General features: G+C 44.1%; 1 protein-coding gene across 1 annotated transcript; it reads left to right on the plus strand.

The window, feature by feature from the left end:
- Positions 1 to 19,695: 19,695 nt before the first annotated feature.
- On the plus strand, positions 19,696 to 22,124 carry LOC141146661 (E3 SUMO-protein ligase ZBED1-like). Its single transcript, XM_073633097.1, has 2 exons — positions 19,696 to 21,180; positions 21,401 to 22,124. The coding sequence occupies exons 1-2, from the start codon at positions 19,720 to 19,722 to the stop codon at positions 21,878 to 21,880; spliced, it is 1,941 nt and encodes a 646-aa protein (XP_073489198.1). The 5' UTR covers positions 19,696 to 19,719; the 3' UTR covers positions 21,881 to 22,124.
- Positions 22,125 to 23,628: the final 1,504 nt, after the last annotated feature.

The raw sequence follows: 23,628 nt of genomic DNA on the forward strand, positions 1-23,628 counted from the left end.
CACGTTTGGATTCATGGCCAGCCGATTCCACCTATTTCTTACACCCATACATATGGCGGAGTATAAACTGAATCATATTATCCTGGCGTGCTGTGTTCTACACAACTTTTTACGGCAACATTCTGCCAACTATGCTGGCTCAGTTGGACCTGAGGCTGGAATTCAAAATGAAACAACCCTGACGGCGCTTGAAAGTGGCCGTCCTGGCTTGCCCCCCCTGAGTGCCCGTGATGTCCGGCTAAGATACCTTGAATTCTTTGTGGGTAGGGGGGCCATCAATATGCCAGGCAATGTCTGAAACCTTTTTCAAATAAAAAAAACAAATAACTACTCAAATCTTTGGTGACATTTACTGCTTGTGTTTCTTTTAGCTGACCCTGACAGAAATGTGATGAGTCCTGAAAATGGTGTGATTGTGTAACCTTACAAAGCACTGTTGGGTGTTATTTACTAAAGGCAAAGACACTTTGCACTACAAGTGCACTTGAAACTGCACTTGTAGTGCAAAGTGGATTTGTCACAGAAACACCAATTAGAGCACCACAAAAGTGTTGGAGCGTTGAAACAATAATCCACACATACTTGATTAACAATCTTTTTAATACCAGCACAATCACATGTGCATTTAGAAAAGGTTTTTAAAACAAACCAACATGTTTGTTGTATAACAATTTTGGGATTACATTAGAAAAAGTAGAAATGTCCATTTAAGATAAAACAGGCATGTTTAAAACCAACAAGAAAGACACAAATCTTGAACTTACAAAGTTCACATTTGGTAGAACTTGAAGGCAATATCAGACATGAGTATTTACAAACTGTGTTTGATATTGCATTCAGATGGGGTGAAGTTACCCCAGGAAAAGCCAAATTTTGAAGATTCACACAAATTTACGAATGTCAACATGTGCTACCTGCCATCACGGGGGATCAAGGGACGTGTTTTGGGGGTGCAACCCCTTCCTCACAGCTACTTTATTATTGAGAAAGGGGTTGCACTCCCAAAACGCCTACATTGATCTCCCGTGATGGCAGATAGCACATGTTGACACACTGTGTGCATCTTCAAAATTTGGCTTTTCTCAAATTTGTCAAAAAAAGTCAAAAATTTTTAGCACACAAAAAAACCAAAGGAATTTGGAGGGGTTTTAAACTCTCCGTAAAACATCAATGATGTTCTTCATTTTTTGTTGAACATCATTGATGTTTTTCTGGATGTTTTCCAAGTCCCTATTACACCCCATGATCTCCCCGATCAGGATCTGTGCACTTTCCGAGGTGAAAGGATCTGGATCCACAACATCACGATCACCTAAAAAGATAGAAACCAAAAAACACCATGTATTATAAATATGCCGGCATCCATCTCTTACCTTAACCTGCGGTTGCAGACACTCACCTGTTGTGGTGCCAATTTCCACCACGTCTTCCTCCTCCTGCTCTGCTTGGCTTGGGTGGATTTCCCCTTCTTCCAGAGGTGGGGGGTCTCTGGTCTCCTCTGATGAGGGGTGTCCTCCGATTCTTTTATCCCCTATGTAAAAAAAAAATAGGTATACTTAGCACACAGATATTTGATGGCAGAACTATAAATATGAAACATTGCTTGGAAGTGGGGTACAATTGTCTGTTTTGGCAGAGTTCCAAGATGTTGCATTTTTCTTGTCCTTTGTCAAGCTTCAATACTTACCTGTTTTGTACAAGCTTCACAGATGGAGACACCCCTATAGTATACACTGGAGCACCTGCGTGGGCCCCTAATAAAAAGGGTGTTCTTGTGTCCCACACTAGTGCTTCAGCGTCCAGTTGTGTAAACAGCTGCTGAGTGTCCTCTCCTTACACAGAATCTAGTTTGCATTTCATTCTAGTAACAAACCCATCTACACAACCAAATTAGTTTCAGACAAGTAGGCCCTAAAAAATGTGGGCAAATGCATATGGCCAAAACAATGGTGTTTTATAGGTCAAACGAACAATGTTTTATACGAACAAATAATGTGCCCATGAACATAAACGTTGCCTTTTGAAACTAGATAACAGTTAAGAAAAGCACATGGAGCAACACAAACGTAATAAACATAAAGAATAGGAACACAGGACAACTACTTACTTTTTTGCAGCACTCTCCGGATCTTTCGGTACTGCTCGTGCTCTCTTAATTTCAGGTCCGACCACCACTTCTTTCGATTGTCGTACCCCGAAATTCCGGTGCAGACTCTTGACCATTTTCGCCATGATCTTGGCCTTTCTGGCATTGGGGTTGGGGTAAGGTCCATACTTCCCATCATAGTCAGCCCTCTTCAGGATGTCCACCATCTCCAACATCTCCCCAAAGGACATATTCGATGCCTTAAATCTTCTCCTTCTGGATCGTGACATTTCAGGCTCCGGGCTTTCCTCCCCTCCTCTTCGTTGCTGTAATTAGCACGCACCTGTTGTGTCTCCGCCAGGTGCTCTTCCCCCACTGCGCCGAACGAGAAGGGGCGGGGAATAGACTAGAAAGAACGTCAGGGGCAGGTGGAGTTTCATGCATGCGCAGTGTATATAAAGCGTAACACACGTGTGTAGTACGTACGATCTGTGAGCGGAGAAAGGAGTATTGGAGGCGCCGATCGTGATAACGAAGGTAAGAGCAAAACTTGGGCCTAAATCTTCTAGATTGAGGCCTAAATTGTAACAAGATTAGGAGAGTTTTGCCTGACATTAGGGTTTGTCTTGTGTTGTGTCTTGCAGATAAAATGGATGGATGGCTTCAATGACCACAACTTCCTCCCCCTGTTCATAGACAAGTACAGGGAGCTGCCCTGTCTGTGGCAGGTGAAACATCCACATTACAATAATAAACAAAAGAGGCAGGCAGCGCTGGAGAAACTGCTGGAGTTGGTGAAGCCGGTGGTCCCCACGGCAAACATCCCCTATTTAAAAGCCAAAATTGGTGGCCTGAGGAGCACTTATCTAAGGGAGCGCAAGAAGGTCACGGATTCCCAGAAATCAGGAGCTGGAGCAGATGACATTTATGTCCCCAGGCTGTGGTACTATGAGAGACTTTGTTTTCTGTCCGACCAGACTGGAGTCAGGGAATCCCTCTCAACCCTTCCTTCCACTCTTCCTTCCACCCCAGCTGAGGCTTCCGATGTCCAACCTGGGACTTCCAGCCAGGAAGAAGTGGAGGAGCCCAGATGGAGTCAGGTATAGCATTCTTCTACAGATTTCTGGTCAATAAATAAATAATCTTTACTAGATGTTATTATTGCTCACTAATTGCTGATTTAATACAGTTTTTTACATATCAATAGACAGTAGTGGACAAAAATATTTGGGACAAGAATGAAAAATGCTGGGCTCAGAAGGATAGTCTGTTATATTTGTTAACATTCAATTTGCAACAGCCATGAGATGAAAATTGTGTGTGATTGATGAATAAAAAACTAAAACTATGTCCCTTTTTCATACACAGGAAGACCTCAGCCAGGAGGAGGCTCTGGAATGTGGCACACAGGAGGAGGCTGTGGAATGTGGCAGCCAGGAGGAGGCGGGGGTTAGTGGCAGCCAGGAGGAGGCGGGGCTAAGTGTCAGCCAGGAGAAGCCTGGGCCCAGTAGAAGCCTGACCGAATCGCAGGTTCCTCCCTCCGCCTTCCAAGCAAAAGACCCAGGAAGGGGAGTCACATGCAGGATTCAGCGCTCAGGCTCATTCAGGAGGCTTCTGCATCCCTTAGAGCCTTACCCACTCCTGAAGAGGCCTTTGTCTGCATGGCTGCCACCAAACTGAAGGGCATGCAGGAGGGTCAACGCCAGCTGTGTGAGAACCTTCTTTATAAAGTCCTAACTAAGGGGGTGAGTGGCAAAATCAAACCCAATACCCACCTGAGTGAATTGGACCATCCTCCTCCTGCCACAACAACACCACCACAGCCACAGCATGGAAGGAAGCATGGAAGGAAGACCAGAGAGTGATGGCCCTGGGTTCAGTCTGGTCTGACAAAAGATGCAGTCTCTTGTATGACCACAGCCTGGGGACATACATGTCATCTGCTGCTTTCATGATCTCTTGGACTTCTGGACCAGACTGCACTCCCTTAGATATGGACTCCTCAGGCCACCAATTTTGCAGTAAAATAATTGATGTGTGCCCTGGAGGCCAAAGGCTTCACCAATTTCTGCTGTTTCTCCAGCGTTGCCTCCCTCTTTGTTTGGTTGTGAGCCCTTAATAAAGGAATTTTTGATTCAATTATACTCGCCTATGTGTGTTTTCCTTCAAAAAGGACAGTTTGTTTGTGAGGAGGCAGGTACATTTCAAAACTACAATGTGAAATTAACAAGGGACACCAACACCAAACAATCTCCTTGAGCTTAAATAATACAAGATATCAATGGTTGTGGTAACTTGACACACAAAACGCACACAAAAAAATTATGGAGTAAACCCCCAAAAAAACAAAAAAAAACCCATCAACCTTGAAAAAAATACAAAACAAAAATAAAACAACAAAAAAGAAATTTGGTCAGATGTGACGAATCAAAATATATTGAGGGAATCACGTTAAATAATAAAGAAAGAAGTTTGTGAGAAGTCTGTGTGAATATGAGCAGCAAAACTACTTCATTCTTCTCACATTATAAAGAAGAAGAGAGTGCGCTGTATTAAACAATTTAAAACATTGCAGCGTGACGAAAGTGCTGTATCCATTCCGAACGCTAATTTTACCAGACCGAGCTGTTCTGTCTCGGAATTTCTTCTGACCATGCGTGGCACTTTGTGCGTCGGAATTGGCCACACACGGTCGGAATTGACGCGATTGGATTTTGTTGTCGGAAAATTTTAAAGCCCACTCTCAAACTTTGTGTGTCGGAAAATCCGATGGAAAATGTCCGATGGAGCCCACACACGGTCGGAATTTCCGACAACAAGCTCCTATCACACATTTTCCGTCGGAAAATCCGACCGTGTGTACGGGGCATAAGGAAGACATAGGTCTCCTAAATGTAACTCCAGTCATCGTAAAGGTAAAATCAGGATCCACCTTACCGAAATTACCTCAGTATCCTCTCTCCTATCAGCAACGGAGGTTATCAGGGATCAAATAAGGATATACTTAGAGAAGGGGGTGTTGCGGGAAGTGAACTCCCCTTGCAACACTCCTCTATATCCAGTGAAAAAGAAACCTACAGATAAGAAAGCTCCAGTTAAGTACCGGATGGTACATGATTTTCTAGCTATAAACAAAATAATTGAAACTGATGTACCTATCATTCCAAATCTGTATACTCTCCTTTCAGTTATCCAAACAAAAAGACTTGCTGCTCCAGGTGAGGTTTTGAAAGCCTGATGATCTGGACAGGTGCCCGCCTCGGCTCGCCTCCACATATAATCAAAAGAAGAAATGGCTGCAGTTTGTACTCGATCAAAATTCTTTTATTCAGAACATCCCAAAGTGTTGACAGAAAGCTGGTAGATGCATTTCACACACTCCAAGTGTGCTTAATTATTACCTTACATTACTCTCCTTTCAGGTATTCCCCGTGACGCCAGCTGTTTCATTGTGATTGACCTGGCAAATGCTTATTTTAGAAGCTGGACGAATCATGCATCTACCTGTTTAGTTTCACCTTTGATCAAATCAATACACCTGGCTCTGCCTCCCTCAAGGCTTATTTATCTTTCCAAGCTGTTTTATTCAAGCATTAAAGCAAGTGTTGGACCAATGGCAGGCGCCGCCAGGGGTCACACTGCTCCAGTATGTAGATGACTTTTGCTTACCAGCAGTGACCAGAGAAATGTGTGAAATTACTTCTTTGAGTTTGTTAAATTTTTTGGCAGAGCAAAATTGTAGGGTGGATAAAGATAAACTACAGTGGTGCCAGGAAAATGTTGTTTTCCTGGGGCACTGTATCTTTAAAGGGAGTAAACACTTAAACTCAGAAAGGAAAGAGATGATATGCTCATAGCCCCTTCCTAAAAATCAAAGGTCTCTAAGAGCACTTTTGGGTTTGGTTGGGTATTGCAGGCAATGGATCCCTAATATGTCTCAAATAGCTACACCATTGTATGCCTTGACCTCAGGCAAGGCTGTGCATTTTGAGTTGTCTGCTGAGGAGATACAGGCTGTGGAGGCATTGAAGGAGTCTATAATGGCATTTCCGACATTGGCACTAAAAAAAAAAAAAAAAATTTTAAACACAATTTATAAAGTACAAAAATAAATAAATTAAATAAATTAAAAAAAAAAAAAATTTTAAAGTGCCCCTGTCCCCGCGAGCTCGTGCAGCGAAGAAAACGCATACGGAAGTCGCGCCCGCATATGTAAACAGTGTTCAAACCACACATGTGAGGTATCGCCGCGATCGTCAGAGCAAGAGCAATAATTCTAGCCCTAGACCTCCTCTGTAGCTCAAACCTGGTAACCGTAAAAAATTTTTAAATCGTCGCCTATGGAAATTCAAAGGTACCGTAGTTCGTCGCCATTCCACGAGTGCGTGCAATTATAAAGGGTGACATGTTTGGTATCTATTTACTCGGCGTAACATCATCTTTCACATTATACAACAAAATTGGGGTAACTTTACTGTTTGGATTTTTTAAAATTCATGAAAGTGTCACTTTTCCAAAAATTTGCGTTTAAAACACCGCTGCACAAATACCGTGTGATAAAAAATATTGCAACAATCGCCATTTTATTCTCTAGATTCTCTGCTAAAAAATATATATATAATGTTTGGGGGTTCTAAGTCATTTTCTAGCAAAAAATACGGATTTTAACTTGTAAACACCAAATTTCAAAAATAGGCTTAGTCATGAAAGGGTTAATTGTCATTAAGAGGTTTAATGTTTTAAATCCAGCCACTTTGTTGCCCATTCTGCCTAATCCAGTGGAGTGGGTGCATGACTGTTGTCATACAAGTGAGGCCTACTATGAGCCACCAGTGATGGTACAGGATATTGCCCTGGATAACCCAGCAATGGAACTGTGGGTAGATGGTTCCAGGTATTACACTGAGAAAGGTTCTCCTGTCACTGGTTTGGCTGTGGTAAGTCAGGAGGAAGTCATTTTCCAGAGGGCTCTACCAAATCATTGTTTAGTCCAAGTGGCTGAGATGGAGGCCTTGATAAAAGCACGTGAATTGGCAGAGGGGCAATCAGTGAATTTGTCGGTATGCCCACAGAGCTGTTCATGATTATGCGGCTCTCTGGAAAAGCATACATTTCCTAACATCACAGGGCAAGCCTATTAAAAACTCTGCTCAGGTGAAAGCCCTACTTGAAGCTATTACTTTGCACACTGCAGTTGCAGTGGTCAAGGTGAAGGCTCACACCAAAGCGTCTGATGCTGTTGGCATGGGCAACAGCATCAGTCGATGAGGCGGCTAAGGAAGCTTCCTTACTTCCCCTGGTAATGAGTGATAATGAGAGAGTGTATTTCTTGAAAGGGGACATTCAAACCCCACAACAATTGCAAAGCATGGCATCTCGAGAGGTAATCAATAAGTGGAAAAAGAACAATTGTCATTACAATGAGGCTACAGGTGTTTGGCTCCATGAGGATGGGAGGCCGTGTGCCCCTCCTTCGATGTACCCTTCTCTTTGTTCTATGGCACATCTCCCTTCTCATGTAGCCAAAGGGGGGATGGTTGATCTAATATGGAAGTTGTGGTATGCACCAGGCATTGAGGAAGTGGCTAAGCAGTATTCTCAGGCTTGTTTAATTTGTGCATAATATAATCCAGGAAAAAAGGTCAAAACCCCTCAGGGCCACATTTCAAGGGCTCTGTATCCCTTCCAAAGATTACGAATAGACTACATACAGTTGCCTAAGGTAGGTTTATTTGAGTATGTGCTTACGTGTGTGGACTGTTTTTCAAGCTGGCTGGAGGCGTGGCCTTATATAGAAGGCTACAGCCACAGCAACAGCAAAGAAGCTGATACAGGAAGTTGTGTGTAGATGTGGGATTTTTGAGACCTTATAGTCAGAGGAAGTCACTTTACTGGGCAGGTAATGAAAGAGGTACTTGCAGCCTTCAGCATTGAGCAAAGCTTACACACTCCATGCAACCCCATAGCTAGTGGTAAGATAGAAAAATACAATGGACTACTAAAAGCTAAATTGGGCAAGATTACAACTGAGACAGGACTAAATTGGCTTCAATGTTTGCCTATAGCTTTGTTTGCATTGAGAACTACACCAAAACAAAAAGGGAAACTCTCTCCCTATGAAATATTATTTGGATCAGTACTAAAGACAGGCTTGTACTATCCACAGGCTTTAGCAGAATCATACGAGTCACTCACTGAATATGTCATCGGGTTACACAGGCATTTAAATCAATTGCACAAGAAAATATATTCATCTCTTCCAGACCCAGATACACTTGAAGGGACTCATGACCTGCAGCCAAGTGAGTGGGTAATGGTGAGAAAGCATCAGACGGGGGTCTGGATCCTGGGTAGACAGGACCCTATCAGGTGCTACTCACTACAGCTACAGCAGTGAAGCTGGAAAACAGGGATGCTTGGATACATGCTTCACATTGTAAACGTGTACATGCTGCAATTGTATCTGAGCAGTAGGACCAGTTCTCCTGCCTAAGGATTCTGTGTCCTTAGCAGGACACTGCTCAGAATGTGATCATATCTTTCCAGTCATTACAGGAATACCTAAAAAGAAGTTGTGCTGTGTTTAAGTACCCGATGAAGGATCATGTGTGCCTGGAAAAGTTTGCTGAGTGTCGCAGGGTGTATGCTTGTGGATAGTCAAACCTATCTGAATAGGATGATCCAATTACATGAGGTGATCAGTACTCAGTTCAATCTCTCTGTTAGGTGTGTTCTATGATTCCCCAAGTGTGAGACACAAACCGATAGTAGCTCTAGCAGTTACACATCCCAATTTATTTTATGCATTGTTGATGAAAGAGACAGCTAATAGTACCTGTAACGAGCCCCTTGCTCGCTCGGTTCCACTCTCCCGACACTCCTTTGCTGCTATAGAATCAGACTGCAGATCGCAACATCTGATTACTCGGTCATCCAATGCTCCGGGATTAGAACTACAGCTATGTGCCGTTCTAACCCAGTTGTGATAGCTCAGAGCAAACACCAGGCAAGCTGTATGTAAGTTCAACCAGGAATATCCTTTATTCAAAAATACAGGCTCTTTTATACACTAACAGTGGAGGTGCATACCTCCGGCTCATATTACTCTAACAATACACCTGTAACCTAATTAACCTAATTAACATGGGCTAATTAACTAATCCCTTTTGACAGCCTAGATGACTCAGACATGACCTTTAGGCCAGACTGGCCGTCTTGTAGCTTAGAACCCCCAATCAACATTATCACAATAGCAGAGTTAATTAAACACAAACAACAATGGGGATCTAATGACTCTTAGATCCCATACTAGAGACTTATTTACAATACACATTTTAGCAGACTACAGACAGGTAGCTGGAATTGATGACATTAGCATTTAACAGTAGGAGTTCCAACGGTATGAATCAGTCACTATTCCAATATGGCAAATCCAGGGTCCCCAGAGTCTGTGTGTCCTGGGGGACCAGGACCCGAATCCACAGTAATACCACCTCAAGGGTCCCCAGGCATACAGCTCACAAAGAGCACCGTTCCCCAAAATGCCAGGGCCCACGATCGATCGGCAAGAGGCTAGCATTCAGTCCCCTCCAAAAGTCTCTCTCCTGGCTAGGTCTGTCACATTTCTCCCCTTTCGGCAGGAGACTAACACAGGAGGAGACCCCAGATGGGTTGACTCCGAAGTTAGTCAGTAGTTCCAGTCCTCTAATGCCTGTACCCACACAGTACCCCAAACAAATTGTTCCAAACAAAGCATTACTCACCCAGCCAACCTCTGCCTCTCTCAGAGAACATATCTGCTGCTGGGGAGAGGCCTGGACTGGCCCTTCTCCCTGGAGTCCTTTCTGCCACTGGAGAGAAGACAGGGTGTCTGGGCTCACTCCGTCATGCTGTTGGGGATCTGGGCCGACTGCCCAGCATCCCTGGGGTATACAGGTGGAGACTGAAGTCCCATCCACCTTCACAGGAAATCCATCCTCTGTTAGTTGAGGGCAGAGTCCAGCAGTACTCGGCCCTGTTGCCAGCCCTTCTGCTGGAAACCCCACACCATCTGCTCCGGCTAACTGTTGGGGAGGGACAACACACACCTCCTCTCCCTTCTCCCCCTGTATCTGCTGCTGGGAAGTGATTGCCACCTTCTCACCCTGAGCCTCCGAAACTGCCACAGGTGTGGGGCAGAGGTCTTGGACCCTCTGTCCGGTTGCCAGCGCTTCAGCTGGGGAAGTTCCTTGTAACTTCACAGATACTTCTGTTGGTGGTGGGCAGAGCACAGTGAAGTTTGGCCCTAATAACAGCTCCTCTTCTGCTGGAGGCTCACCAGGTTGTTCTTCCTCAGCAGAAAAGTCTATCAAATCCCCTGTCTCTGCAACTGGTGTCTGGGGATAAAGGTTCACCATCTCCTCTCCATGGAACCCAGAAGATGCTATTAGTGCTGGGCAGAGCACAGTAAAGTTTGGCCCTAATAACAGCTCTTCTTCTGCTGGAGGCTCACCAGGTTGTTCTTCTTCAGCAGAAAAGTCTATCAAATCCCCTGTCTCTGCAACTGGTGTCTGGGGATAAAGGTTCACCATCTCCTCTCCGTGGAACCCACAAGATGCTATCAGTGCTGGGCAGAGGTTAGCAGAGCTCTGCCCTGTTGTCAGCACTTCAGCTTTGGGGATAGCAATCTCCAGATTTTCCACTGCCGATTCTCTGGCATTCTGCTGGACAGGCACATTCCTCCATCCAAGATCATCCAATGCAGAAACAGGTTCATCCAGGTCAGTCAGCACTTGCTGCATCCGCCATAAGACCTCCGCCTCCATAGCTGCGGGGGCAGGTTGGCAAAGCACACTGTTACTCTGCCACATTGTCAACTCTTCAGCCAAGATTTCAGAGTTGTCAGCTGGTATTTCCTGATAGTCGCAGGCAAAGGGAGCCCCACCATGCTGATGAGCAGAGTCTAGCAGCTGTCTGTAGGCAATCTCAAGCTCCCATTCCTGAACGTCCAGAAACTCCAAATCTTCCTGAGCCCAGTGCACTTCCGAGACATTCAGTCTTCGCTCTCTGTGCTCCATTATTTCCTCCAAACGCCACTCCTGATCACTCCCACAGTTAGGGTCCCTGGACAGCCTCCAGTATAACAATCCTAGGCCATCATAGTCAAAGCCTTCCGTGGGGCTGTCATCCGCTGTCCACGGCACACTTGGGCTACATACCACCGGAGGGCTCTGTAGCTCTCGTCCAACTGCATTTCTGCCCGGATCAGCCTGCTTAACTCGGCTGTCCACTCCTGGTTCGGCCGTTCCCCCAATAACAGCATTCGCACTTCATACTGCGACCAGTACCTTACATGGATGGAGGGGAGAACTTTTCCCTGGTTTCGCTGCTCATGGGCTAGCGCTTCCTTTCAGAGTTCACAGCGGATAGAATCAAACCATCCTAGCAGGACCTGCTCTGATACTGGTCCTCTGTGCTGTATCTGCATCTCTCGCAACCTCCTTCTGAATTCCTCATCCATGGTGGCTGGTATCTCTCCTCTCCTTCCTTAAATAGTTTGAACGCCCGAAAGGGCAACTTACAGAAAGGCGCTGTATCTTTAGATGTTGTCTTCGATTGCCGTATTTCCGCCATTCTCCGCTCATGTTGCCGCTCTAGTTCTCTCTCTTGTTGCTCATCCTGCAGCTGGATGTCTCTAATGGCATTCTGTATGGCGGTCTCTGATGGGTTAGCACCATATAATGCCAACCGCTCTCGAACTCGTTGCTGAAACAAGTCTTCAACTGACCGGGGTCCCTCATCACCATCCCTCTGATCCATCTTGGCTAGCTCACTGATCAGGGTGGCCTTGTTCTTTGTCCCACCGGTCCCTCCACGGCTCTCAAGTAAGTCTTTCAGCGTGGCTCTCCTGCAGGCTGCATAGCTGGCCATTCACTGTGGTGTTTTGGAGTGTCCCAGTAACTGAAGAGCAAATCCCACAGCTGCCAACCAATGTAACAAGCTCCTTGCTCGCTCGGTTCCACTCTCCCGACACTCTTCTGCTGCTATAGAATCAGACTGCAGATCACAACATCTGATTACTCGGTCATCCAATGCTCCGGGATTAGAACTACAGCTATGTGCCGTTCTAACCCAGTTGTGATAGCTCAGAACAAACACCAGGCAAGCTGTATGTAAGTTCAACCAGGAATATCCTTTATTCAAAAATACAGGCTCTTTTATACACTAACAGTGGAGGTGCATACCTCCGGCTCATATTACTCTAACAATACACCTGTAACCTAATTAACCTAATTAACATGGGCTAATTAACTAATCCCTTTTGACAGCCTAGATGACTCAGACATGACCTTTAGGCCAGACTGGCCGTCTTGTAGCTTAGAACCCCCAATCAACATTATCACAATAGCAGAGTTAATTAAATACAAACAACAATGGGGATCTAATGACTCTTAGATCCCATACTAGAGACTTATTTACAATACACATTTTAGCAGACAACAGACAGGTAGCTGGAATTGATGACATTAGCATTTAACAGTAGGAGTCCCAACGGTATGAATCAGTCGCTATTCCAATATGGCAAATCCAGGGTCCCCAGAGTCTGTGTGTCCTGGGGGACCAGGACCCGAATCCACAGAAATACCACCTCAAGGGTCCCCAGGCATACAGCTCACAAAGAGCACTGTTCCCCAAAATGCCAGGGCCCACGATCGATCGGCAAGAGGCTAGCATTCAGTCCCCTCCAAAAGTCTCTCTCCCGGCTAGGTCTGTCACAGTACCCTAGCTGAGAAGCCTTGGAAACTGGTGGGAGAAAAAGGGCTGTTGGTGCAGGGAATATTGGGGAAAGGAATAGGACTAATCCTTAACCATAGTACTGACCCAGAGATGGTTGAAATGGAGATTACCGATTATTATCAGGACCCTGGGAATGTTTAGGTTGTGGTGAATGGTTGTTTTAACATAGAAGACCAAACTATGCGTCAGTGCCTTAAGGATTGCTCTAACTGTTTTGATGAGACCTTGAAAAAGTCATTAAAGGAGTTGAATGTAACTAATGAATGTGAAAGGGATTATGAGTTCACTGATTTAAATATGTACAATCACTGTTTGAAGGAAATAGTACACTTCCAATTGAAAATTCACCATATAAGATTTGAAGTGAGAGTCCTGCAAACCTCATATTATAATGTGTGTGGCCGAAAGGCCTATAAGTGGCTACCGGTAAAGGCAAATGAAACTTGTGTGCTTGCTAGGCTGATTTACACCACTAGAGTTGTTAATACTACGGAACTACAAGAGGCCCATAAAGGAAAAAGATTTAAGAGATCTACGGGAGATAAGGTGTACTCTATCATGATAGCACAAAAGGAAATGGAACGAATAGGGAAAAAGTACTCGGTGTCTTTGTTTGGGGAGGCATTTAAGATTTGGACTTATGCCCCCTCGTTCACAGGCTGGGGACATGAAATGATTAATAGGTTGAATGATTATGCTAATGCTATTTATATAATGTTAGGACATGTTTTGGAGGCCCTAAAGAAGGAAACAGATGAGCTAATAGAGATACGAAGACAGGTGATTGCTAATCACATGGGATTAGACATATTTTTTACTTCACAAAGAGGGTTGTGTAAAGCTATTGAACAGGAATGTTTTACTTATATAGTTGTTAAAAGCTATAATGTAGAAAAGCATTTAGCGGCAGCAGGGGAATTGCAAGGGAAAGTGCATGATAGTGTTAATCATACATTGGATTTATCAGAATGGGGAGGAGGATTGTTATCCTAGCTGAACCCTCTATCATGGTTCAGGGGAATAGGAGAAGTGTTTAAAACCTTTTTGATAGGACTACTAAAAATTCTGGAGGTGGACTTGTGAGCTGTGCTATGTTTGTATTTGTGCTTTAAGATAGCCATGTTTGCATGTACAGTAATGTGTAAGGTAAAGATAAAACCTGATAAGAAAACCTCTTTCTTTTGCTTTCATGAAGGAAGAAAATGGTAGAAAGAGAAATGCCAGACCTATTCTCCATCTTTTTTTTTAAAAGGTTTTTATTTGCCAGATGTACATACATAGAATAACACATTGCATGTAAGGTATATTGTCGGTTGCAACCGTCAAAATATAATTAACATTCAAGGGTAGTTTCGGATAAACATCCTATGATAAACGATATATCAGTACAGGTAGCAATTTTTTAACTCTAAAATACCAGTTATTTTCTGTAATCGTAATGCAAATTATCAGCAATCCAATATCTGGTATAAAACATAAAATAAAGTAAAAAAATATAAAAGTATATATATATAAAGTTAAAGAACTAAACCAAAGAGGTATATACCTCCTAAACCAATTGTGCTGTGCGCTGTCATCTCTCCAGTCCCCTGAAACATGTTCTCACAATATCATCCTACCCAGTCTATCATTTGGCTATATTTTATAATAAAATAATTTTAGATGTCACATGGTGTAGTTTCTTTTGTGTTTATCCATCTGCCCCATACTCTATTAAATTTTTTCTTACTTCCTCTTGCTTCATATGTCATTTTATACAGTGTAATATTTGCATTGATTAATCTTTTCCAAGCTCCTAAGGTAAGATGATCCCTCTTTATCCAATTCAAGACAATCAGCTTCCTGACATAGTAAAACAATAATCTCAAAAACATTCTAGTATTGTTGCTCATTACATCATCCTCTATCACCCCCAAGATACCCAGCAGTGGGCTACATATATTCGGAAGATCAAAGGTTTCCGCAACAAACTGGGTTACCTGTGACCATAAAGGTCGTACCCTACTACAGTCCCAAACCATGTGCATAAAAGTACCTTCTGCCACCAGGCATTTATGACAAATAGGGTCTGCTTTCCTGCCCATCTTATATAGTCTGTATGGGGTGTAATACATTTGATGTAGGTATCTTAGTTGGATCAGTTTATCCCTCGCAGAGATGACCGTGGACATATAGGAGGTTAAAACCTAATTCCAATGAGCCTCAGTCAACTCTGGGATAATGTCTGTCCATCTCTTTCTCATTTTCTTCTCCCTCGGCTGTGTTTTTTCCATAAGTACCGCATAATAAGTGGAAATACGTTTCGTATGGTCAGGTTCTGCAAGCATTGATTCAAGTTTTGTGTTTTCTAACAGAACCATCCCCGTTCCAAATTGTGCATGTGCAGCATGCCGCAGCCTGGAATAATGGAACGCCCATGTGTCAGGGACACCCATTTCCCTCTTCAATTGTGCAAATGTTTTAAATTCACCCCTCTCAAATAGTTGATGCACATACGTAAGACCAAATTTGGCCCACCCATATCCATCCTCCAAGCGAGAAAGGTCCTTTAGACGAGGATTGAACCATAGTGGTGTATTTGGTGATAGGCGTGGAGGTCCATCTTGTATATGTTTTATAGAAATCTCAAGTACCCGCTTAGCTGATTGAAGTACAGTTACCCCGTCTTGAGTAGGCACCATCCCTCTAAAAAAGAAATTCAAAAGTGCTTCGTATGAGGTCGCGACAGCTGCCTCCACTGCAGTGGCAGCGTTATTCAGCTGCGGAAACATGCGCCAGTGGGCCTGAACTAGTTGAGACGCCAAGTAGTACAAGCGAAGGTCGGGTATCGCCAGACCACCCCTTCTTACTGGTAGCTGTAGAACAGCCAGCGACACACGAGCTGCCTTGTCTCCCCACAAAAAGGAGGTCAACAGGGAGTCAATGTATTGGAACGTCTTTTTAGGGATATATAGTGGGGCGTTAGAGAGTATATATAAAAATTTCGGGAGAAAAATCATTTTAAATAAGTTAGCTCTCCCCAACAATGTGAGTGGAAGATCTTTCCACTTCTGTACTCTATCCTTGAAGGCGTTGATTACAGGCCATAGGTTCATTTTTGTGAATGATTGCACTGGCAATTGGATCTGTATTCCTAAGTACTTAAACTGGTTTGTTATTGCTAGAGGGCATTGGGTGGGAAGTACTAAGTTCGGCTGAGGATCTAGAGGAAACAGTGATGATTTGGACCAGTTAATTCGGAAACCAGAGAAATTACCGAACTCCTGAATTACATTGAATGCATTAGATAATGAGAGTTCCGGATCTCCTAAATATAGGAGCATATCATCCGCATATAATGATACTCGTTCCTCCAGATCCCCAACCAAGAGCCCCCTGATGTCATCCCGACTCCTAAGTTTAACCGCAAGGGGTTCTATAGCTAGGGCGAAGAGGAGCGGAGACAGGGGGCATCCCTGTCTCGTCCCCCTACCTATCTTAAATGTATTTGAGATGAGCCTATTCACTCTAACACATGCCCGGGGATCGTTATACAGTAACTTAACCCAGTTCACAAATCTAGGTCCAAAGCCCAATTTACTAAGCAGGGAAAACAGATAATTCCATTCGACCGAGTCGAATGCTTTTTTTGTGTCGAGCGACGCCACCACTCTTTTACCTATATTTGTGTGTGAAATTTGTAAATTTACATAGAGCCTTCTAAGATTCATGTGGGTACAACGGCCTGGGATAAACCCAGTTTGATCTGAGTTGATCAATTTAAGGATTACTGACTGCAATCTACCAGCCAAGATTTTGGCCAATATTTTGACGTCAGTATTGATCAAGGAGATCGGTCTATATGATTCACATTCGCTTGGGTCTTTACCAGGTTTTGGTATCACAACAATAAGGGCCTCACGCATGGATTCTGGTAGTATACCTTCTTTTTCTGCATCTTAAAAGTACAAGTTCCAATACACAGTTCAGTAATATACTCAGGGGAGTAGATAATAAAGTTCCCCCCCAAAAAAAAAATAATAATAATAAAAATTTAAAATAATAAAAGGAAGGAGAAAAAAACCTCTTGTATCCAAGAGAAATTTAGTAGAATGAACTTTGAACCAACATGTAGAACCGAGCAGGACAAGCACGGTGTAGTTGAGGTGTCAGAGCTCAAGGACACTATTTTGAGTCTCATGACTGATAAGCAAAAGAAGATTGGAGAGGTATGCTGCAGTGGCATTAGGGCTGTTGAAATTAATCGCCGAATCGATGCATCGGCAATCGGCCGTCCACGATTCGGCATCGATGCTGTAGCCTTAAGGCATCGATTATGGAGGATGACGTCATCCTCGCGCCGTGCCCCAGCCTCCGAAAGCAGCCGAAGTTTTCGCGCCATTCCGAGTGGAGCCGAAAGCAGCCGAAGCTTTCACGCCGTTTCCTCCCGCCTCCAGCTGACGTCATCCCCCTGTGTCGCGGCTCAGAGAGAGGAGACTGACTGCCGCAACAGCAAGTGTCCGTCTGACCTCCTCCACGTCCCGGTCCCCCCAGAGCATTCCTCTCCTACCAGTGGGCTCCTGCTAATTGTGTGCAGCTGAGCAGCACTCAGGCAGGCTCCAGGCTGTAGTGTAAGTGTTATGGTGGGGGGGAACGGACGGTGGGGGGGGGGACGGACGGTGGGGGGGGGGACGGACGTGTGGGGGGGAACGGACGGTGGGGGGGAGACCGGCCTCGTTCACCTCGGCGCTCAGGGGACACAGGAGGAGTAGGACTGGGAGAGAGAGACCTGAGCTAGCCACCAAGCCGCACTAATTTTGTTTGACCTAGTGACTGACTGTGTCCTGTCCTCCTCACAGTCCAGGCACAGGCAGCAGCAGAAGAAGAGACCAGCAGTGAGTGCCAGTCGATGCCAGACAGACACAGTACCAGACTACCAGTCCAGTAGTACCACACTGCTCAGCAGCTCAGCCCAGTAGTACTAGTACAGTAGTACCACCATCATCATAATTAATCAGGTAGGTAACTAACTGACTGTGTCAGTGGTGTCTGTCACTACAGTATCACACACAGTATGAAATTAATGAAGAAGTACACTGACTAACTTGTTGTTATTCTGTCCAGTGTCCACTCCTCAGACTCCAGTCCTCCGCCTGTGCAGCGCAGCAGTAGGAAAGGAGAAGAGAGAGACCCGCTCCAGCAGTGAGGGCCACTGCGCTCAGCTCGTCATCATCATCACAGGTCAGGTAGGTAACCCACTGTATCTCTGAAGCATTGCATTGTGTGGAGTGTAAAATGTAAATAATAAATGTTAATAATGATGGTGCACTGCTTGCCAATGCCTTGCCATTCTGTATTCCTAAACGTTAAACCCTTTGCGCCGAGCGCCCCGCAGCAAAGAAAATGCATATATGAAGTTGGCTCAGCAAGTTGAACCCGGCCCGCATAATACCGGTGCTCAAATCCCATGTGAGGTATCGCTGGGATCGTCAGAGCGAGAGCAATAATTATAATTCTAGCACCAGACCTCCTCTGTAACTCTAACCTGTGTTAACCATTATTTTTTTAAAAAGTGTCGCCTTTGGATATTTTTAGATACCGTAGTTGTCGCCATTCTACGACGAGTGTGCGCAATTTTAAAACACGACAAGTTTGTTATTTATTTACTCGGCATAACATCATATTTCAAATTATACAAAAAATTTAGGCTAAATTAAGCTTTGCTGTTTTGTTTTTTTAAAATTCATGAAATTATCTTTTTTTTTTTTTTCCCCCAAAAAAGTTGCATTTAAAAGACCGCTGCATAATACATTAAATACAGTGTGACATAAAGTGCAACAATCGCCATTTTATTCTCTAGATTGATTCTCTGCTAAAAAATATATATAATGTTTGGGGGTTTTCTAAGTAATGTTCTATCAAAAAATATGGATTTTGACCTTTTAAAAAACACCAAATGTCAGACAAATAGGCTTAGTCATGAAAGGGTTAAAGAAAGTGAGTTTAAGTGACCATGACCAATGCATTTAATTAATTATGGTTTATGACTGTAGGTCTGTCTCTAATCTATTGAATGTCCATTGTCCAATGTCTTGTCTTAGCGATTGATCACAACTTCACTTGTATGATGATGTATGGTTTTGCTCATCACTGCCCCACACATGCTGCTGCTGCTGTGCACGACGTGTGGGACACAGGGGCAGTGATGAGCAAAACCATAATAAATTATATTATACAGTACTGTGAGTGATACACACACAAACAACAAGATAACTAATGAAGTTGTGATGTGAATCATTCACTAAGACAATGAATACATAAAACTAGAAATAATTAAATGGCATACAATACATTCACATTGTCATTTGGGGGGGGGGGATGTTGGCGGGACAGGAACATATGTTGTTTGTAGCTGTTTGTGACGTGTTCAATGACCATTGACCAATGACTTGACTAGTGCAGTGCCAGTTGATGTCTAATGTCTACTCTGACCAATGACCATGGTGGCCGACTGGCCTGCTAGCAGCAGTAGCACAGATCACAGATAAGATGAGGGTACATTTTTAACACATAGATAATTAGATATACTAGTAGCATGATAGCAGCAACTAAGTGCGACTGCGATGCGAGTAGCTAGTGATGGCGTGTGGGGGGTAGAATAAGGATTTTGTGGCAACTATTTGTTTAACATTATCAAATACAATTACATACACTTGTTACTTTTCTGATGATCTCGTGGCAGGCTTTAGGTTTAATCACTTAATTTTTTATTCCTCTTCTTTTAATACTGACAGAGTTTGTAGTAGACAACAATCTCGTCATCACCCCTGTCACAACAATTACATGGCATGCTACTGCTGCTAGACTAGTAAAAAAAAATGGCAGAAGGAGACCAAAAAGACCGAGAGATAAAAAATGCACCTAGCTTTTTAAAAGCAAACATCTGGGCACATTTTGGCTTTTATGAACATGAACAAACAAGTGGGAAGCTTGAATTGGACAAGTCATACGCCGTGTGTAAAGCCTGTCACACAAAAATTAAATATCTAGGGAATACTACTAATATGAGAAACCACGCTAGCCGTTTTCACTCAGAGATGCTAACACCTGCCACCACCACCACCAATGCCGCCAAGTTAATAGACCGAGCTCAGCCAAGAATTGATGCAATACTCTCAACTTTGCCGCCCAACTCTGAAAAGGGGAAGAGAATAACAAAAGCTGTGGCAGCTTTCATAGCTAAGGACCTTCGCCCTTACTCTGTTGTGGAGAACACTGGGTTTCGCTACCTGTTGAAGACGATAGAGCCGCATTACAAGATCCCATCACGAAGTCACTTTACAGAAAATGTTATACCTGCACTCTACCACGAAACTAAAGCTCAGATAATTGCGTCAATGAGCCAAGCAAGTCGAGTCGCAATAACGTGTGATTCATGGACTTCAGTCACGACAGAGTCTTATGTTACAATAACAGCACATTACGTTAAGGAGTGGAAGATCTTGTCGCATGTGCTGCAAACGAGAGCCATTTATGAGTCTCACACAGGTGCTCATCTGGCAGAGCTACTGTCTCGTGTTGTGGAAGAATGGCAACTGTCCGATAAATCTGTAGTGCTTGTGACCGACAACGCGTCAAACATGATTGTTGCAGCTCAAGTTGGCAAATTCCCCCATGTGAAATGCTTCGCCCATACACTAAACCTTGCATCCCAGCGAGCGCTGAAAGTGGCCACACTCTCCAGGCTTCTTGGCAGAGTGCGACGGATATCCACATTCTTTCACCGCAGCACTAGAGCAAGCCACTGTCTAAAAGAGAAACAGAAATGTCTTGGCCTGAAGAATCATAAGCTGATAACTGATGTGCCAACAAGATGGAACAGCGCATATGACATGGTCGAGAGGTTCTTAGAACAACAACCTGCAGTCTGTGCCACCTTGCTGTCTCCAGAAGTCAGAAGAGGAGAGTCCGATCTCTGCACTCTCAACGAAACAGATGTGTCAAATGCAGAGGATGCTGTGCGTGCATTAAAGCCAATGAAGGATGCAACCATGCTGATGTCAGAAGAGCGCAATCCAACAGTTTCTCTCATTGCCCCTCTAAATGCACAACTCCTCCAGAGCATGACAGACACCATGGGAGACACACCCATGATCCATGAGATCAAGAATGCCATCAGAACAGATCTTCAGAAGAGGTACAGCAGTGAGGCAGAGAAGAAGATCCTACATACAGCCTCTGCACTGGATCCTCGCTTTAAGGGACTGCCTTTTATCCTCACAGAGGAGGAGAGATTGGAGATATACAAAGGAGTGACTGAGGAGGCTGCATCCTTGGAGGTAATTCAATTGATTTGAATTTCATCATGTTTCTTGAAACGAACTGTAACTAGTAGCTAGCTACAGCTTGCTACATAGTGTAAGCCACGCTTCTGAGTCTGATGCGGTGCAGGAACTGCACCGTCCGTTTCCTGTGCTTTTTCATCACCCCATCAGAATCATAGGCAATTGACAATGTGTTTTATTTTTTTTTTTCCTATTCTTTTATGTTCAAACACAGATTACATCTAGGAGGACACATGAGGAGGAGGATCAAGTGCCACTGCCAAGAAGAAAAGAAACTCTGGAAGAAGAAGAAAGTTCACCCGTCGAGGACAACCATTCTCCATCTCCTCCCAAAAGAAAGGCCAGATCGCTGCTCATGAGTTTGCTGGGACAGTCTTTCACTGACACTGAAGGTACAATAGAACCCAAGACCCCCTATGCCAAGGCTGAAGAGGAAATGGAAAAATATTGTAAAGCCCCACCTCTGCCTCTCACTGAGGACCCCTTGAACTGGTGGTGTGAGCATGAGGTCATATTTCCCCTCCTTTCCCAGCTGTCAAAGCAATACTTGTGTATCCCAGGCATAAGCGTGTCTGCAGAGCGGGTTTTCTCCACTGCAGGAGATGTGGTAACTGCAAAAAGAAGCGCACTCAAACCAGAGCATGTGGATCAACTAGTGTTCTTACAGAAAAATCTACACATTCCCAAATCCTGAGCAGCATTGCTTGCGCTTTGCAGTGACCCATTTTTTTTTATCCAGGAAGTGCTGATGTACTGTTGTGTCTGCCAGTGCCACAGCCACTGCCCCTGCCCTTGCCTAGCCCACTGTTAGTCTGCCACACCACTGAGTGACCACACACCAGTGTTGTTGTTAACTTTATATATTTTGTTTATAGCAAAGCACTGTCACTGTCAGTGTCTGCCACTGAGATTTTGATTTTTGAAGATTGTCAAAAAAAGATTTAAATTTTTTTTTTTTTTTTTAAAGTAGGGGTTACTTTAACCCTCAGCCAAATACTAAAAGTTCCAAACAACTGATGCCAATTGCCAACCAAGCCTCAGCCCAGTCTCTGTCTCCCCTCCCAGTCTCGCCCTCTCCCCTAGTCCCTCTACTCCCCTTCCCTCTCCCCCTACCCTTTCCCTTTAAGGCCCTCTTCCCCTTTCCCTCTTCCCCTTTCCCTCTTCCCCTTTCCCTCTTTCCCTTTCCCTCTTCCCCTCTCCCTCTTTCTTTCCTTCTTTCTCTCTCCCTCTTTCTTTCCTTCTTTCTCTCTCCCTCTTTCTTTCCTTCTTTCTCTCTCCCTCTTTCTTTCCTTCTCAGAGAGAAGGAAAGATGGAGAGAGAGAATGAAAGGAGGAGAACTTCTCTCCTCTCTCTCTTTCTCTTTCTCTCTCTTTCTTTCTTTCTCTGTCTCTCTCTTTCTCTCTTTCTTTCTCTCTGTCTCTTTCTCTCTTTCTTTCTCTCTGTCTCTGTCTCTTTCTTTCTCTCTGTCTCTTTCTGTCTCTGTCTCTTTCTTTCTCTCTCTTTCTTTCTCTCTGTCTCTTTCTTTCTCTCTGTCTCTTTCTGTCTCTCTTTCTCTCTGTCTCTTTCTGTCTCTCTTTCTCTCTGTCTCTTTCTGTCTCTCTCTTTCTCTCTGTCTTTCTGTCTCTGTCTCTTTCTGTCTTTTTCTTTCTCCCTGTCTCTTTCTGTCTCTTTCTTTCTCTCTGTCTCTTTCTTTCTCTCTGTCTCTTTCTTTCTCTCTGTCTCTTTCTTTCTCTCTGTCTCTTTCTGTCTCTTTCTCTCTGTCTCTTTCTTTCTCTCTGTCTCTTTCTGTCTCTGTCTCTTTCTGTCTCTCTTTCTCTCTGTCTCTTTCTTTCTCACTGTCTCTTTCTTTCTCACTGTCTCTTTCTTTGTCTCTGTCTCTTTCTTTCTCTCTGTCTCTTTCTTTCTCTCTGTCTCTTTCTGTCTCTCTTTCTCTCTGTCTCTTTCTTTCTCTCTGTCTCTTTCTTTCTTTCTTTTTCCCCTTTTCCCTTCCCCTTTTCCCTTTCCCTTTTCCCTTCCCCTTTTCCCCCCGTCCCCTTTCCCTCCCCTACCAAATACCAATGCCATACCCCTCTCCCCCCCCCCACCCCCCTTCTACAACCATCCCCCTCTCCCCAGTCCCCACCATTCCCCTTCATCTCTACATCCCTTTTTCTTTTTTTTCCCACCAGAGTCCCTCCTATCTATTCCCTATGTCATTGTCAACAAGACCTTATAACGCCAGTTATGCCACTCTAGTCTAGTCTAGCGTCAACTCAACGCAGTCACAGTCACACTGTTTTTGACTGACTTGGTGGCAGCAGGCCTGCAGGTGGCCGTGGCACTGGCAATTGCAAACAATCAATGATCATCACAGTGAACTGAACATGGAGTACTCAGTATACTATGTATGTCATATAAATATTATATTTGTTATAGCTTTTCTAGCACTGGAGGAGATGGAGA

This window comes from Aquarana catesbeiana, linkage group LG06 (genome assembly GCF_042186555.1).
Source record: "Aquarana catesbeiana isolate 2022-GZ linkage group LG06, ASM4218655v1, whole genome shotgun sequence".
NCBI classification, from domain to species: domain Eukaryota; kingdom Metazoa; phylum Chordata; class Amphibia; order Anura; family Ranidae; genus Aquarana; species Aquarana catesbeiana.

What these genes read in the sequence shown, in the direction of transcription:
- LOC141146661 (XM_073633097.1), top strand. Translation starts at nt 19,720, where the DNA reads ATGGCAGAAGGAGACCAAAAAGACCGAGAGATAAAAAATGCACCTAGC. An exon ending in AGGAGGCTGCATCCTTGGAG is followed by an intron (nt 21,181 to 21,400) that starts GTAATTCAATTG and finishes GTTCAAACACAG; the next exon opens with ATTACATCTAGGAGGACACA.